The following is a 14,033-nucleotide window of genomic DNA, read 5'->3' on the forward strand; positions in this document are numbered from 1 at the left end:
AAGTCTCAGATGTGAAACAGCTGCAGAGCAGGACAGGGACTTCCAGCACATGTCCCAGAAAGCTGCTTGCTCTTGCACTCCCCTGGGTGCCACTTCCCAAAGCAGTATCTCTTTCCCTCACCTGGCAGCAAAGTTCCCAGCCCTTCCTCTTTATCACAGAGCTCCCAGTTGTTATTCCCCTGAGTGTCACTTCCCAAAGCAGTATCTTTTCCCTCACCTGGCAGCAAAGTTCCCAGCCCTTCCTCTTTATCACAGAGCTCCCAGATGCACCTCCTGGGGAGCCAGGAGAGTCCTGGGACAGGGCTGTGCTCCACATGGGCAGGGGGATGTGTGCAGCAGCTCTACAAAGCCAGTGCCACCACACACCAGTTAATGACAGGTCAGTGGCACTCTGCTGGAAACGAGCCTGAAGTTGTCTGCTGCTCCCTCCTGTCTGACACCTGGCCAGGAGCATGGGGCAAGAGGAAGTCTTTCCAGTTTCTTACTGTTTGTGCCAGTACTGGACCATGGCAGTTTCCCACCATTCAGTTTCTCTTCCCTAACTCTTTTTCTGCTCATCCCAAAAAGCAGGAGGCACATATGAGTGGAAGGATATTCCTGGTGAGGTCCAACAGGCTTAAGGAGCTTTTGGAATAATACCTTTCAAGTCAGAGCACCTGCTTCCACACCAGATCTAAATGTTGCTCTCCTCACCCATGGATAAAGCATATTAGATTCACCATTACCTTGCCTTATTAAATAGTGATAAGCTGATTATAAATAAATTATGTTCTGGTACTGAGGTGATGTCTGTGGTCCTTAGCAACCATGACTGGTGATGCAGTAACTCCTAGAGCACCACATTTCTAGAAGTACTAATTTCAGATGGGAAACATCTTTTTTTTTTGATCATTATTTATTTTATATTTATTCTACTTTCCATTTCTGGTTCTTTTAAGTATTTCTTGTAAACAAAACAGAGTTTGGCTTTGAAACAAAATGGAAATGTTGGTACGAGTTCACTAAGTTGCTTCACAATCAATCAAATCATGTTATAACATGTGTTAGTAAATGATAAAGGATTTTTTTAAACAGTATTACAGTATCAAGAGAACACAGACATTTGCTCAAGTCCTGCATATCATCTCTATTTCCAGTTCAAATCTAATAAAACAAATCAGGCCAGCATTATGAGTATGGGCTATTGAAAAAAAACATTATTCAGAGGTACACTACACTTAGATGCTCTGCTTGTTTGAAGGGGTGTACAGACAATCATTCCTATGTAAATAAAGACTACACAGCCATGAGTGTTTAATGTTATTTTTATCTGTGCTTTTTTAAAGTGTTTTCCTAAAACAACCATTTGACACTGAGAGTTCTGACACTGAAGAAAGTATAAATCCATTTCCCTGATCAGAAGTAGGAGTGGAATTCCAAATTTATTTTCAAATAAAATTAATACTACATTATATTACTTCTGAAATATAATACATATTATATTATATACATATAATCCTTCTGAAATATTTTAAAAATAAGTTTCCATTATTCTCATATACTGGTGGGTGAAATGAGACTGAGAGAAGAGCAGTGCTTTGCCACTGGCAGATTGGAGAATCAAAGCTAGTCTCCAGAGCCTGTCGTTTTCCCCAGGGCCCCACCACGGCCAAGTGCTCCTCTATTTCAGGAGAAAATGGTGTGTATCTCTTCAGCACAGTGCACTGAATCTCACACAGTGTCCCTGCTGCTGGTTGCTCTCACCACTTGATGTGCAACGAGAACTCTTTTTTTTTCTCTTTCCAGGTATTCATCCAGTGGTTTAAAAACTCCTCAGAATCCTTCAATAAATATGCAACTGCCTTCAAGAGAGACAACCCCATATTTTAATAATGTGGATCAGAAGGACTTGGTCAGCTATTCCTCTTCAAGGGCCAACTCCGTTCCCATCATCCCGTCTGTGGGCTTGGACGAAGCCTGCATGCAAATGCAAAATGTTCCTGAAGTAACAGGCATCAAATGGTGCAAAAACTCCTATTCCGCTGAACTTGTCAACGTGAGTTCCCCAGTCAGTAATTGTCTAATAGCAGAGCAACACGAAGTGAAAGTGCTGCTGGAAACTGTGCAGGAGCAGATCCGGATGCTGACAGACGCGCGGCGGGCGGAGGACGCGGAGCTGGCGGGCGCGGCGGCGCAGAGCGGCGCCAGCGAGAACACGGCCTTCCTGCCCATGAGCCCCACGGCCAAGGCAGAGCGAGAGGCACACTTTGTCCTCAAAAGTGACACGCAGAGAGACTCGGTATTGGCCAAGTGACTCCGTGTGGGGCCGGCGGGAGGGGAATCGAGAGGTCTGTGCATTCGACGCTTTGCTAAACAGGAAGGGAGGAAGTTAAATACAAATTATTTATATGCATTAATTTAAGAGCATCTACTTAGAAGAAACCAAATAGTCAATCGCCCTCATATCATAGTGTTTTTTAACAAAATATTTTTTTAAGGGAAAAGTTCCAGGAGGGATGAAGCGTGCTTTTAGATGCTTTCTAGGCAGGATTACACAGTTCCAGTTCCAGAGGACTTTTCCGTGGTCCTGTACGGCTGTCCAAAGGCGTAGGCTATGCATCTCTTTTTCAGTAAAGGCCAGGTACTGTCCTTAGATGCATTTCTGGTTTCAGGGCAGCACTGCAGTGAGCTGCTGGGCAGGGATTCAGACCCTGGAGAACATGTCCTGTAAGCCCAACACAGATCCAGTCCCCTCTCCCCCTCTGCTCTTGATTCCCAGGTTCACACCACGAAAACAGGCATGCAGACACCTAGTTCTGAGTTCTGGTACATGCTTTGGAATGATGACAACGTCCCTGAATTGAGCAGATGCTTAACTCTCAACCTTAATTCAATGTGTCAGTCGCCCCAAGAAATCAATGGAATCATTTATGAGCTTTGGGATTGGCCAAGAGTGGGAGCAGGATTGGGGTCTATAGAGATTCAGTGAGTCCACAGCTGCTGAGTCCATCTTCTGAGCTTTGCCTATCAGAGCTGCCTTGGTGGAGAGTGAGGAAGAACGAGAGAAAATGTCTAAGTGTGTATTACAACAGGTTTGGTTTTGGTTTCTGGTTTGGGTTCTTTTAAGTGGAAACATAAACTCTGTTGTTCGTTAGCACCCCTCAACATTTCTAAACTTTTACACTTTAAAAGCATTTGTAAGCTCTCAAGGAGCACTTCTCAGTGTGTGTGTGTATTTTTTTTTAAACTTATTTTTTATTATGGCTTGTTCAGAAAAGAGTCAGGGAGATCCACTATGATCAAAATCCAGCCAATAAGTGTCCACGCTGCCTAATTTATTCCTGCATTCAGTTCTCCAGTCACTTTCATTAATTATGGCTTAGACTTGTGAACTTTAAAGCTTCAACCCTGCAGATGGCTCAGTATGGGCAGACCCACAGGCATGCAGAGATCTGACTCTGATGGAGCTTTCTAAAAGCAGATGGTTTCCACCAAGCCGCTCCCTGCAGGGGATCAAGGCCTAGAGAGGATGTATCATTCCCTGGTTGCCATATCCTAATCACATGATAAGCTCTTTTTGCATTAGCTTTCTTTGAGTCCCTTTTTCCCCCATAAATTGTAACAAAATGTGCCAATTTTGCAATGAATTGGGTTCAGTGACACGTTTTATTTGGTTTATTAGTGTAAAAATATCTGCTTATTCTTGGGGGGAAAAAATCCACTATAATAAATAATCACTAAATACCCTTCCCTGGTTAGTGCCAGGAGATTGATTTGAAAAAAACAGAGTCTATACAGAATGTATAAAATATTCCTTTGAAACAAAATAATTGTTAGATTTATTAATGTACCCCAGACTTTCTAGTTCACAAGTCTCAAGACTTCCCAAAATAGCACAATTAGTCCCGCAGTGCTGTTGTATGTTGAGTCAGAATAAAGCAATATCTTAACCTCTGTCAAGTAAATTTGGAAAAGAAATGCTGAAGGTGTATGTCATTTTTTTTTTTTTTTTGTTAAGGCAGTAAAAAAAAATTATTTTTTACAGTCTTCATTCAGCAAGTCTTATTTTGGGTTGCTTTTGTGGTTTTGGGGGTACTTTTAAAGATAAAGTTGATGAAATTGTCCTGTTTACAGAATTTTCTATGGCTGCAATCTTTGCTGTGTGTTTTCAACAGAAATGTATTTGAGAGCAAACCATTGTTTTATGCCCCAGGATGGAGCGTGAGGTGTTCAGCTCCCTTCTGCAAAGACAGAGCTCTTGTAGCAGTGAGGGGGGATGCCCCTGGGGTTTGGGCTCACCCTGACATTTTCCTGCCATATGTGGTGGCCGGGCACAGTCTCACAGTGCATGAGCTGGCTGTGGGGGCATGGCCCCGAGCCCACACCAGACAAACCCTCTGAAAGGCACGGTGCATTAGGTGGGGCTCAGCTTTGCACCCCTGCAGTCACTGGACTTTTCTGTCCACACCACTTGCATCCCCCATCTCAGGTCATGAGCAAAGGGAGATTGCCTCTGCCCATGAGCCCCGTGAACATACCTGAATTTTCATGTTGTATGAAAACTGGATGCTATGTAAAGCTCTGATTCAACAATTTTCAGTTGGTGATGACAATTAATGAATCGTTCACCATTAATTTTTTCGAGATGTTCTTTCTGCAATACAGTGCAGAATCCTGCCCAAACTGCTGCTTAAAAATTCAATATTTTCAATTCAGGTGCAAGAACTTCCCTCCCCCAAGCTCTGCAAATTCACTTCTGGCAACATAATGGGAGCACACAGCAAGATTGCAGTTGAAGAAAGCACCATATCATAGGCCATGCCTTTGGGGAGAGAATGTGTTCATGCAGCACCCCCGAAAGACCCAGAAAGAGGAGACGAGCAATGTATTTAAGAGAATGAAATGTTTTACTGAATGGTAGCTGAAGATCTGAAATGGTGAGGATATCTTTGGTTCATGTTAGAGATACAATCTTGTACTCAGCAAAGGATGTGTGACTGTTATATGTTAACTGTTCTATTCAGTTCTCAGCATGTTTGAATAGAGAGACGTTAATATTAACCAATGACAGACTAGTGTATTATTTGTTCAGAGCATCGCTTCAGATCTTACTGAAACTGTCATTGTTTGCAGAGGAAAACAAAAAGGGTTGAAAACATCCAACTAGGTAGCCTTAATGTTGTTTGTGTGGTTTTCTAATGCAACTGTTTTCCTCTGTGGACCTTCCTGTTTTACAGTGAATGGGGCAACATTTTCTCTGAGGTCTGACAATTAATTGTGTAAAGCATCCATTTGAAAGTCGTACTGAAACAGCCAACATGGTAGGCCAAATTTTGCTTTGCTTCTGTTCCCACTGAACTCATGGATTGGAAGGGATGCAAGTCATTGAGAAATGCAATTCACTCCTAAAAGTGCATCTGTTCCCAGCTTTGGAGACAGTCTGTAATCCCCCTAGAAGAGGCTCTGAACTCAGTCGATTATGTGGATCATAATTAAAAATTTTATCTGACCTATGAAGTTCCAGATGTAGTCTGGTGTGAAAATTTACACACATAGCATTGCATTCAAGCAAACTGGGAGAGCAGCTGACTGAATAAATTGAACTTTCTCTGAACTGAGCAGAGAGAAAGCCTGTGTCTCCAGCACAGCACCATGGAGAATTGTGAGAAGTATATATCTTGATCTTTTTAAAAAATTTATTTCTGTTTAGAATTTCTTCAAAAACAATCCAAAATAACCCTAAAAAAATAATCAAGCCAGTAGAACAATCCCAGCACTTGAAATAGGAGATGTGGGTAAGTATGGGCACATTTGTAGTGTTTACCATTGAATAACTCTTCAGTACCCCAAGGCCCAAAGCTGGAATGTTGTCATTTTTTCAGGCACATGTTTAGATCAACAAATGTTTTTGTGGAACACGAGCCCTTCAGCATGCCTTTGGTACCTGGCCACGCTCTCAGCTGGTGTGGTGAGTGCAGCAATGGCAGCATCTGTTAATGGAGGATCACATCCCAAATCCGTGCTGCTGGATGCCCAGCGTAGTGCCACAAAGCTTAGTAGTCTCCCCTGTGATGTCAGCACTGCCACACAACAGGATTTATTTTGCCTTTGAGCATCCCAGCAGAGTGTGAGCCCCCTCAGCTCCTTGGCTGGTGACTGGGCTGGGCTGGCAGCTCCTCCTGGCACAGGCTGATGTCCCTGGGCTGGCTCAGCAGCAGTGAACTTGTCACCCTGTGGCTGATCCCAAAGCCACTCAGCACCATCCTTCAAGTTCAGATTTTGAAATAAACAGTGGCTTGATGGCATGTGCTTATGACCAAGCATGTGCTCCCAAACTGAAATGTTAGCAGTTAATTCACACCTACTTCTCATGTAAGTAGGGAGAAAATCTGGATTCCTTTTCCCAATTTATCCCCAGCTTCCTGTAGTCTCCTGTTGGACATTACTTGAACATTTCTTACTCTTATAAGAAATTCTGAAAATGAATACCAAAGAAGAACTCTGAAAGAGTCCTACCTGCAGTAAATAAATTTGAAGCTTGAAGGAACAGACCTGGAACAAAAACTGTGTTTGAAAGTATTAATATCAATTGCCTTTCAATCAAATGAAATTTCCCAGTAAACTCTTTACCCCCTAGGAGAACAATGAGCTTATAAAGTGATTTATTGTCTTGCCATGAGTTTAAAATGTTTATCTTAGAGGAGATTGGGAAAAAGCAAATATTTAACCTAGATTTTTTGTGATTTATTTTTTAAATTTTATTTCAGCAGCCTAACAGGTCAAGGAACCCATTATCTGTATTGTCTGACACATAAAGTCTCCTCTTTTGTGGTCCAAAAGCTGCAATGATAGATTTCCTTAAAGAGATCAAGATTTTATCTAATTTTATTTTTAAATTGTTCATAGAATAATACAGTTATTTATCTTGCTGAAAAATATAAAGTGATGCAAACTTTTTTTGGTTTTGTACTGCATTATTGCTGAATTCACAGCAAGATTGTGCTTCCTTGGTTTTGATGTCTGCTTACAGGAAAACAACTGACACCCTGTTTTCAGGTTTAGACTTGGCACTTCCAAATCATGGTATGAGGCAGGATTTCTGTATTTTCCATAGCAAAGTTCAAACATGATACAGAAATCAAAAAGCTACAACAACAGTAAAATTACTAATAAAGTAGGCCTGCGTTTTGTTTGGTGTTTTGGATTTTTTTCATTTTTATTCCATGGCAATCAGAGCATTGTGCCATGGGAATTGGTGGTCTCTTGCAAGAAATTCAGAATGTGTTAGAGACAGTGGAAAGTCATCAGTATAGCCCAGAACTAGAAAAGCAGTGGAGGAGGAAACAGTCATCCAGTGTCTGCCACAGGGGATGAGAGTGCTTTCATCTTCATAGTAAAAACCAGTACAGTCGTTTACTGTTGAAAGGTTTACCTGCTAGGAAAGGTAAATTATCTGAATTTATTAATGACCACAGTGGTAGTGTTTGATTAAAGGAAAAGAAGCAGAAATTTCCAATTTTTTCCTGCTTGCCTTGTCCCTTGGAACAAATCTAATTATGTTTTGGTTCTGTGTTATTAAAGCACTGTTTCCAGTGCTTCAGAGACAGAGTGCTCACACCTCACTGACAGCCTGCACTGACTCTTCCTTGCTTGAAAAGATTAAGCAGTTTCCTCTTTGATCAACACTCCTGTAAACAAGGAGTGATTTTTCTAATACCCCACACGGCTGTTCTTGTGCAAGTTTTCCCAGATAAGTAATGAAAATACAGCAAGACCACCTATAATTCTATTTTTAATATAAGAAACTATATATATTTTACAGCTATAATGGAAGAAGGGTTATTGATGACTGGAGTATGTAAATAAACTATAGGACATAATATATGTCAGCAGCATGGAAATCCTGCATTTGTACCATAGCTCTTAATAATGCATTCTCTTCACACCATCAGGAGACCTACATGCAGTTTATAATTTGCTTTCCCTGGGGGGACCATGGTCTGTAGCACATCACTGCAGTGGCTGGGCACTGATGTACCCTGTCCTTATTTCCTGCAGTGCAAGAGCCACCTCTGGGCTGTCCGAGCCTGCTCGGAACTCTCTGAATTAGTAACCCTTCAGCTTCTTCACTCGCGTTCCGTTTTACCTTGCCCTCAGAATGAAGAGTATCAGCCTGACATTTGGGACCCTGAATAAATTTAAGGCCTTAAAGAATTTAATGCACTTAACATTTGTCTGCTTTGGTTCGACCTGATGGGAAACCTCTCCCTTGAAGGATTTATGCAGCCCATGCTGCAAGGCACTTTCCTGCTGTTCCTTCAAGGAATATGGAACAAGAGCTCCCAGTTGTGTAAATATTTGGAAACAAAAAAATTACAAATAATAATAGAGGAATATAAAAGAATACTACTAATAATTAATATTCTAAAATAAACAATAGTTCCTTGCCTTCTCTGGCATACACAATAGTAGCTAAAGGTTATCAAGATGCATCAGAGACATGAAGAAGACTCAGTGAGGCTGGATTATAAGTCATATGTACTTTATCAGGAAACCCAGGCTTGGAGTTTCCCTTGTTTACATTAAGAGGATTCTTTCATAGCATGAAATTCACTCCTACACATTGCATACCTCAGCAGAAGCAGGACAGAAACTCTTCACTTTGGCTTTCTGACTCAAGTTAAACTCTCTTGCTTTAGATTATCTCTGATCTCTTCCAGGAAAGAATAAATGAATATCCAAAAAGAAGAGACTTGAATACTTGATGTAATTTTTTTAACCAAAAATCAATCAGTTGCTTTTAAGACTGGAGCCATCTGCTGAACTTCAGTGTTCAAAAATACCTGAGGTTGCACTGCTCTTGTTGGGGCAAACAGAGGTGGTACAAGCATCACCAACCTCACCACCCCAGCAAGACACACTGGGAACAGCTGGAGAACAGGGCAGGGAGCTTCTCCTGACTGTGGCACGATTTTTAACATGGCTGAGGAGGGATGGAATTTGTGTCAGGCCAGATCATGTCATCAGAGAAACTTGTCTTTTGTTTCTTTTTCAGATCATTCTCATTCCACTGAAATGGTGGTCATCAGCACTAGTTTGTTTATAAGTTAGGGATTTCCAAATTCTCCAATCCTTTGATGTGTTGAATTTAGAAGCAGAGACTTCCAAAGAAAAAAGTAAAATTTCTTCTGTAATTTTTTTAAACCATTAAAAATACAGGTATTACATTAACTATTTTTTAAAAATCAGATGTTGAAACTTAAATTACAAATATTTATATTTACATACTGATAATAGGGGATGGCTGAGATCCATGTTTTATGTTTGTCTCCTGATCTTGTTGAAGATGTCCCAGTTTGTTGCAGGGGTGTTGAACTAGATGACCTTCCAACCTGAATTATGCTAACTATGTTCAAGTTCTTTCAAATTGCCCACAAAAAGCTGGATATTTCTGTGTGCATCAATGATAACTTTGGGTTGTAAATGTAAATAAGATTTTTGGACTACATAAAACTTCCAGGTCAGACTTTGGAGTTGCACAAGTGGCAGCTGTTTCACTGCAAGCACAGTTAATGTGAAGGCTCCCCAAGGAGGATATTTGTGGTGGCTCAGCAGTTGAGTGCCTGAAATAAACCCCAGGTCTCTGCCTGTGCAGTGCTAACCTCTGCTTCTTTCCAAAGGTGACCCACAGGGTGTCTGAGCTGCTGTACCAGTGACTGTGCCAAAAGGCAGGTGTCAGCACTGACTTCTGTGAAGGCTCCTCTCATTAAATCAAAATGAAATAATACGAGCTAAAAATTGATGGGCTGGATTCTCCCAGGTATTGCCCGGTTACATGGAGTGCCAGCAGCAGTGCTGATTTACAATTTCTGAGCCTGTGGCCCATGGTTTGACCTAATTCATTAGTTCCCACCACCTGAGCTGGGGCAATTTAAGCAGAAATGTCTCTGCCCATCAGGGTAACTTCAGAGAATTGTTAAAGCAGTTTGATTCCTACTAACCTCATTTTTTTTACTTCATTGTATATTCTCCTTGATTATTGCAGAGGTGAAACTGCTTCCAAAGTCTTAAAATTGTCATTGCTGATGTGGCTTTGCCAGAGCTGCCACTCAGCTGCAGTTCTGACTCAAATTCTGCAGATCAGAGCTGGCTCTTGCAGTCCAAGATCATGTAGGTACCATAGGATAATTTGGGTTGGACGAGACCTTAAAAGATACCTATTTCCATCCCCCTTGCCATGGGCAGGGACACTTTACAATAGATCAGGTTACTCCAACCCCATCCAACCTGAGCTTGAACCCTTCCAGGGATGGGTGGCCTCAGCTTCCTTGGGCAGCCTGTGCAGTGCCTCCCATCCTCACATGGAACAAACAGTACAAGCAAAACTCTCCATGCTTGTTCTGAAGCAATTGTGTGCATTCAGATCTTGACACGATCAGGCTGATCGTTCACATTATCAGTTTTATTTAACAAAGCTATCTCTTATATGTAATTTCCATGCTGCTTCTCTGGATGTTATAGAGAGAAGCATGAAGGCAAATTCAGCTTGTCTGCATTTTCACATCAGATAACAATGGTGTGGTTTTTCCCAAAGCAGCTCAGGAGACCAGCTCTTAAATTTCTGAGCTGCCAGTGGGGAATGGGGTTATTCTGAACACAGTTTGTCCATGTGCTTTCTTATCCAATCTTTCTTCCCAAGAAGCTCTCTTTATTCCAACAGCCCTTATTCCTGAAAACATCTAAAACATTAAGCAAAGCTAAGGCAAGAGATGTGCTCTTGTCTTCTGTGCAGAAGGGACAGGGGCATCAGTAAGGGCTAATTACCAAAAACTTCTTCAGCTGATTCCATTCATATTTACACAGACAGATGATGATAAAATGACTCTCTGTGGTTTGGTCACCCTTATTTGCAGGCTGTCACATACATAAGCTGTTTTAAATTGTCTGTGGTTTGCAATATCTAGGGCAGACTTTGAGAATGCTCAGGACAGCATCTGCACTCTCCTTAACTTCCATCTCAGTTTCATGTGCCTGATGGATGTTTCTGTGACATTGGCAAGTCCCACATCACCTTCTGGCAAGCAGGACAAACCAGCCCTTCCTGAAGCCCTGCAGGCAGTGGTCTGGATGGTGAGGAAGAATCCCACAAGCTCAGATTCCTCTTTGGACAGGGAATAGGGTTTATAGTAGGGCAGGCCTCTGATGCTAAAAATGAAAAACTCTCCCAAGGTTTTGGGCAACTTGAAAAAACACCCTGGAAATCACAGTCCTTTTAAATAAGGCTCCTGTCTAACCTCATACAGATTGGCAACAAAGTTGTGCATTTCATTTCAGTTTCATTTCAGTTTCTCTGGTAAGTAGTGGAGTAGCTTTGCATTTCCATTAATTTAAAGCTGTCTCTAGATGGCTTCAGAGAGCAAAGAGAACCCATCACTGTGGGAGTGGCTGTGCTCTAGGAAGGTGCTGTAGCTCATGGGCAGATTTCCATCCTTGTGGGCAGGGCCTGGGCACCAGCACATTGCCTGTCTTCCTTAATGAGCTGAGAGAAGACCAGGCAGAGCCCTGTGCTCCTCGCTCACGGGCTGCTGATGAGGCCTGGAGCAAATCCCTACACTAAAAGCACTTAAAAATGGAACAGAGGTGATGGAAACGTGGTTTGTTCACTGTGAATATCCAGCTGGGATAGTTGGAATAACTGCAAGGGAAGAATTGCCTTTGCAAATCATGTGCCTGATTTACTGGTTAAATAGTTTTTCAGTCCTCCCTATTTAGTCAACAAGGACATTAAGATGTCCAGAAACAAAAGTGGAATGATTGGTTCCCAGTACTAATCTTAATGGTCACAAATCCAGTATTTCAGATTTTTTGCTCAGCACTTAGCAAGTAGAGTCAATCAGGCTTCATTTAAATAGATTAATTCCTATTGTAGAGTTAAACCTGATTTCATGTTTTCCTTTATTGGTCACTAGATCTTTTCTATATCACAGAAAATTATGTTTACCTTAAAAGTGATCTGTAGATATGCCTGAAACAGCACCTAATGTGAACATAAAGTCAATGTTCTCAATGCTAGGGCGAGTCTTGTGAAAAATTTTTGCAGCCGAAAGTCTTGAACCATTCACTGAAATAAGACAACTATTTGATTTTAACAAAATGGATTTTGTTGTCAATAAAATCACTGATAAACACTTGAGTTGGATTTGGGACTTCTGAATATATATATATATGTAAATCTACATACACAAACTTTCTTTTAGATCACAGAAATGAATGCTCCAACTTAAAGTTTATTCATCTAAATAGCTGGAGAAAATATCCACTTAATCACATAGTCTAAACACATTGAAGTAGGGGGAAAAAAGGTGTTCATTTTCACCTGTGTTTATTTTTTCACCAGTAAAAACAAATAAAAAGACAAGAAAAATAATCATAGTGCCTATGACAAAGATTGTGTTTCAAGAAGTGTGCAATGTGTACCACAATTACTTTAACTGCAAATGGAAGCTGCTTTTAGACTGAGTTTGGTTGAAAGGAAATATCCTTAGAAAAACTGTCACGCAGAATCCCAGGAAATGTTTTGGTTCGATATGTTTGGCCTCCATTTTTGTGGAGCTGTACATTCCTGTCCATGGTTCTAAAGGATAAAAAAAGAACTTATTTCAGAATCAATCTGTATTTTGACTCGTTTTTATACTCCCCTCACCCAGGCTGGTTTACCATATGTGTAAGTGAAGCTGAACAGTGTCATTTTTTATTTAGTGCCACAAACAAATCTTATGGCAATTCAGTCCTTTTCCCCTGCTCAAGTCGTGTGTTCCTGCTGTCTCCAGCCATCTCTCACTCAAAGCAGAGGTTTCATTTGTTCTCAGAGCCACAAAGAGAGTTGAGACAGACCCATCTGAAGATGCCAGCTCTCTTCATGCAGCCTCAAAGGTGGGAGGATCGGTGGGGGTTGGAGTTGGAGACAACAAGATACAGGGATCTCTGACATCTCAGCACACAGAGAGGCGCCCACCTGGAAAACCCAAGCCTTCTGCTGCTCAAGTCAGTCCTTGCCTGCAGCCCTGTCAGCTTTGGGCTAAGTGAACCAGGTAGAAAGGCTGAACTAACCAAAATAATGCATTTGCCAGGAGGATCAACCCAGAAGAGAGGCAGAGATGGCAACATATTTCATCATTCTGGAGCCACCCTAAAAAAAAACAAAAAAAACCCCAAAAAAACCAAACAAACAAAAAAAAAACCCAAAAAAAAAAGCCAACCCAAAAAAACCTCAAACCATGACAGGTTCTTTGCAAAATGGCTTCTTACCTGAACACAGTGAGGGTGTCTCAGCAGCAGCCAAGGGGATGGGGCAGAATTTCAGTGTCACACACCCAGCACCAGCCAGGGGCTGCCACAGCGGGTGCAGTGCCCACCCCTGCTCACTGCCCCACGTGCCACTTTGCAGGGACGTCCCTCCCTTCCCCTTGTGCCCAGGGTCATGCTTTCCAACACGTCCCCACAAGTGTGTGCTGAACCACTCCATGGTGAGCTTATTCATCATCCAAACCCCAAGGGGGCTTTCTGCTCAAGTGTTTCCAAAATGTGTCTCTGGTGATGCCAGGGACCCCTTGGCAATGTCCTGAGTTTTTGTGGGTGCCTGACACCATCAGCTCTGCCCACGGTGTGCTGGGCACCCTGAACCCAGGTAAGGGAAGGAGGGAGCAGGGCTGTGGGTGCTCCCCAGCTCCACTCCAGCTCCCTCATTATTCCTGGGTGCTGTCTTGCAGATCCTCAAGTTCCTGCTGCACTTGGCCTTTTTCTGTTGGCTTTTCCTTTTCTTTTTTCTGGGTGGTTCAGAATAGCTCTCTGCATCTGACACTTGGCTTCTGCTTATGCATGATTTTTGCTTGCAATCTGCCTTCCTTGAGCAGTGTGAGTCCAAGTGCTTTTGAACACACTGGTGTTACAAAACAGCAAAAAAAGGAGTTTTACTTTCAAACCTGCCCTTCCAGGCACCTCATACCCTTGGGACGCTGGCACTTGGGTGAGTTTGATGCTGAAGTCCCCTGGGT

The 14,033-nt window shown here is 42.0% G+C and overlaps 1 protein-coding gene across 1 annotated transcript in view; it reads left to right on the plus strand.

The window, feature by feature from the left end:
* The window catches only part of NRG3 (neuregulin 3), a 349,526-nt gene extending 336,882 nt beyond the window's left edge, over nt 1–12,644 (plus strand). Inside the window, exon 12 of the mRNA XM_039719599.1 lies at nt 1,786–12,644. Coding sequence (XP_039575533.1) covers nt 1,786–2,293 — 508 coding nt within the window. The 3' untranslated portion in view covers nt 2,294–12,644. The remainder of the gene's footprint in view (nt 1–1,785) is intronic.
* The last annotated feature ends 1,389 nt before the right edge of the window (nt 12,645–14,033 follow it).

The sequence above is a fragment of the Passer montanus genome, unplaced genomic scaffold (assembly GCF_014805655.1).
Source record: "Passer montanus isolate IOZ18808 unplaced genomic scaffold, ASM1480565v1 scaffold42, whole genome shotgun sequence".
Taxonomy (NCBI): domain Eukaryota; kingdom Metazoa; phylum Chordata; class Aves; order Passeriformes; family Passeridae; genus Passer; species Passer montanus.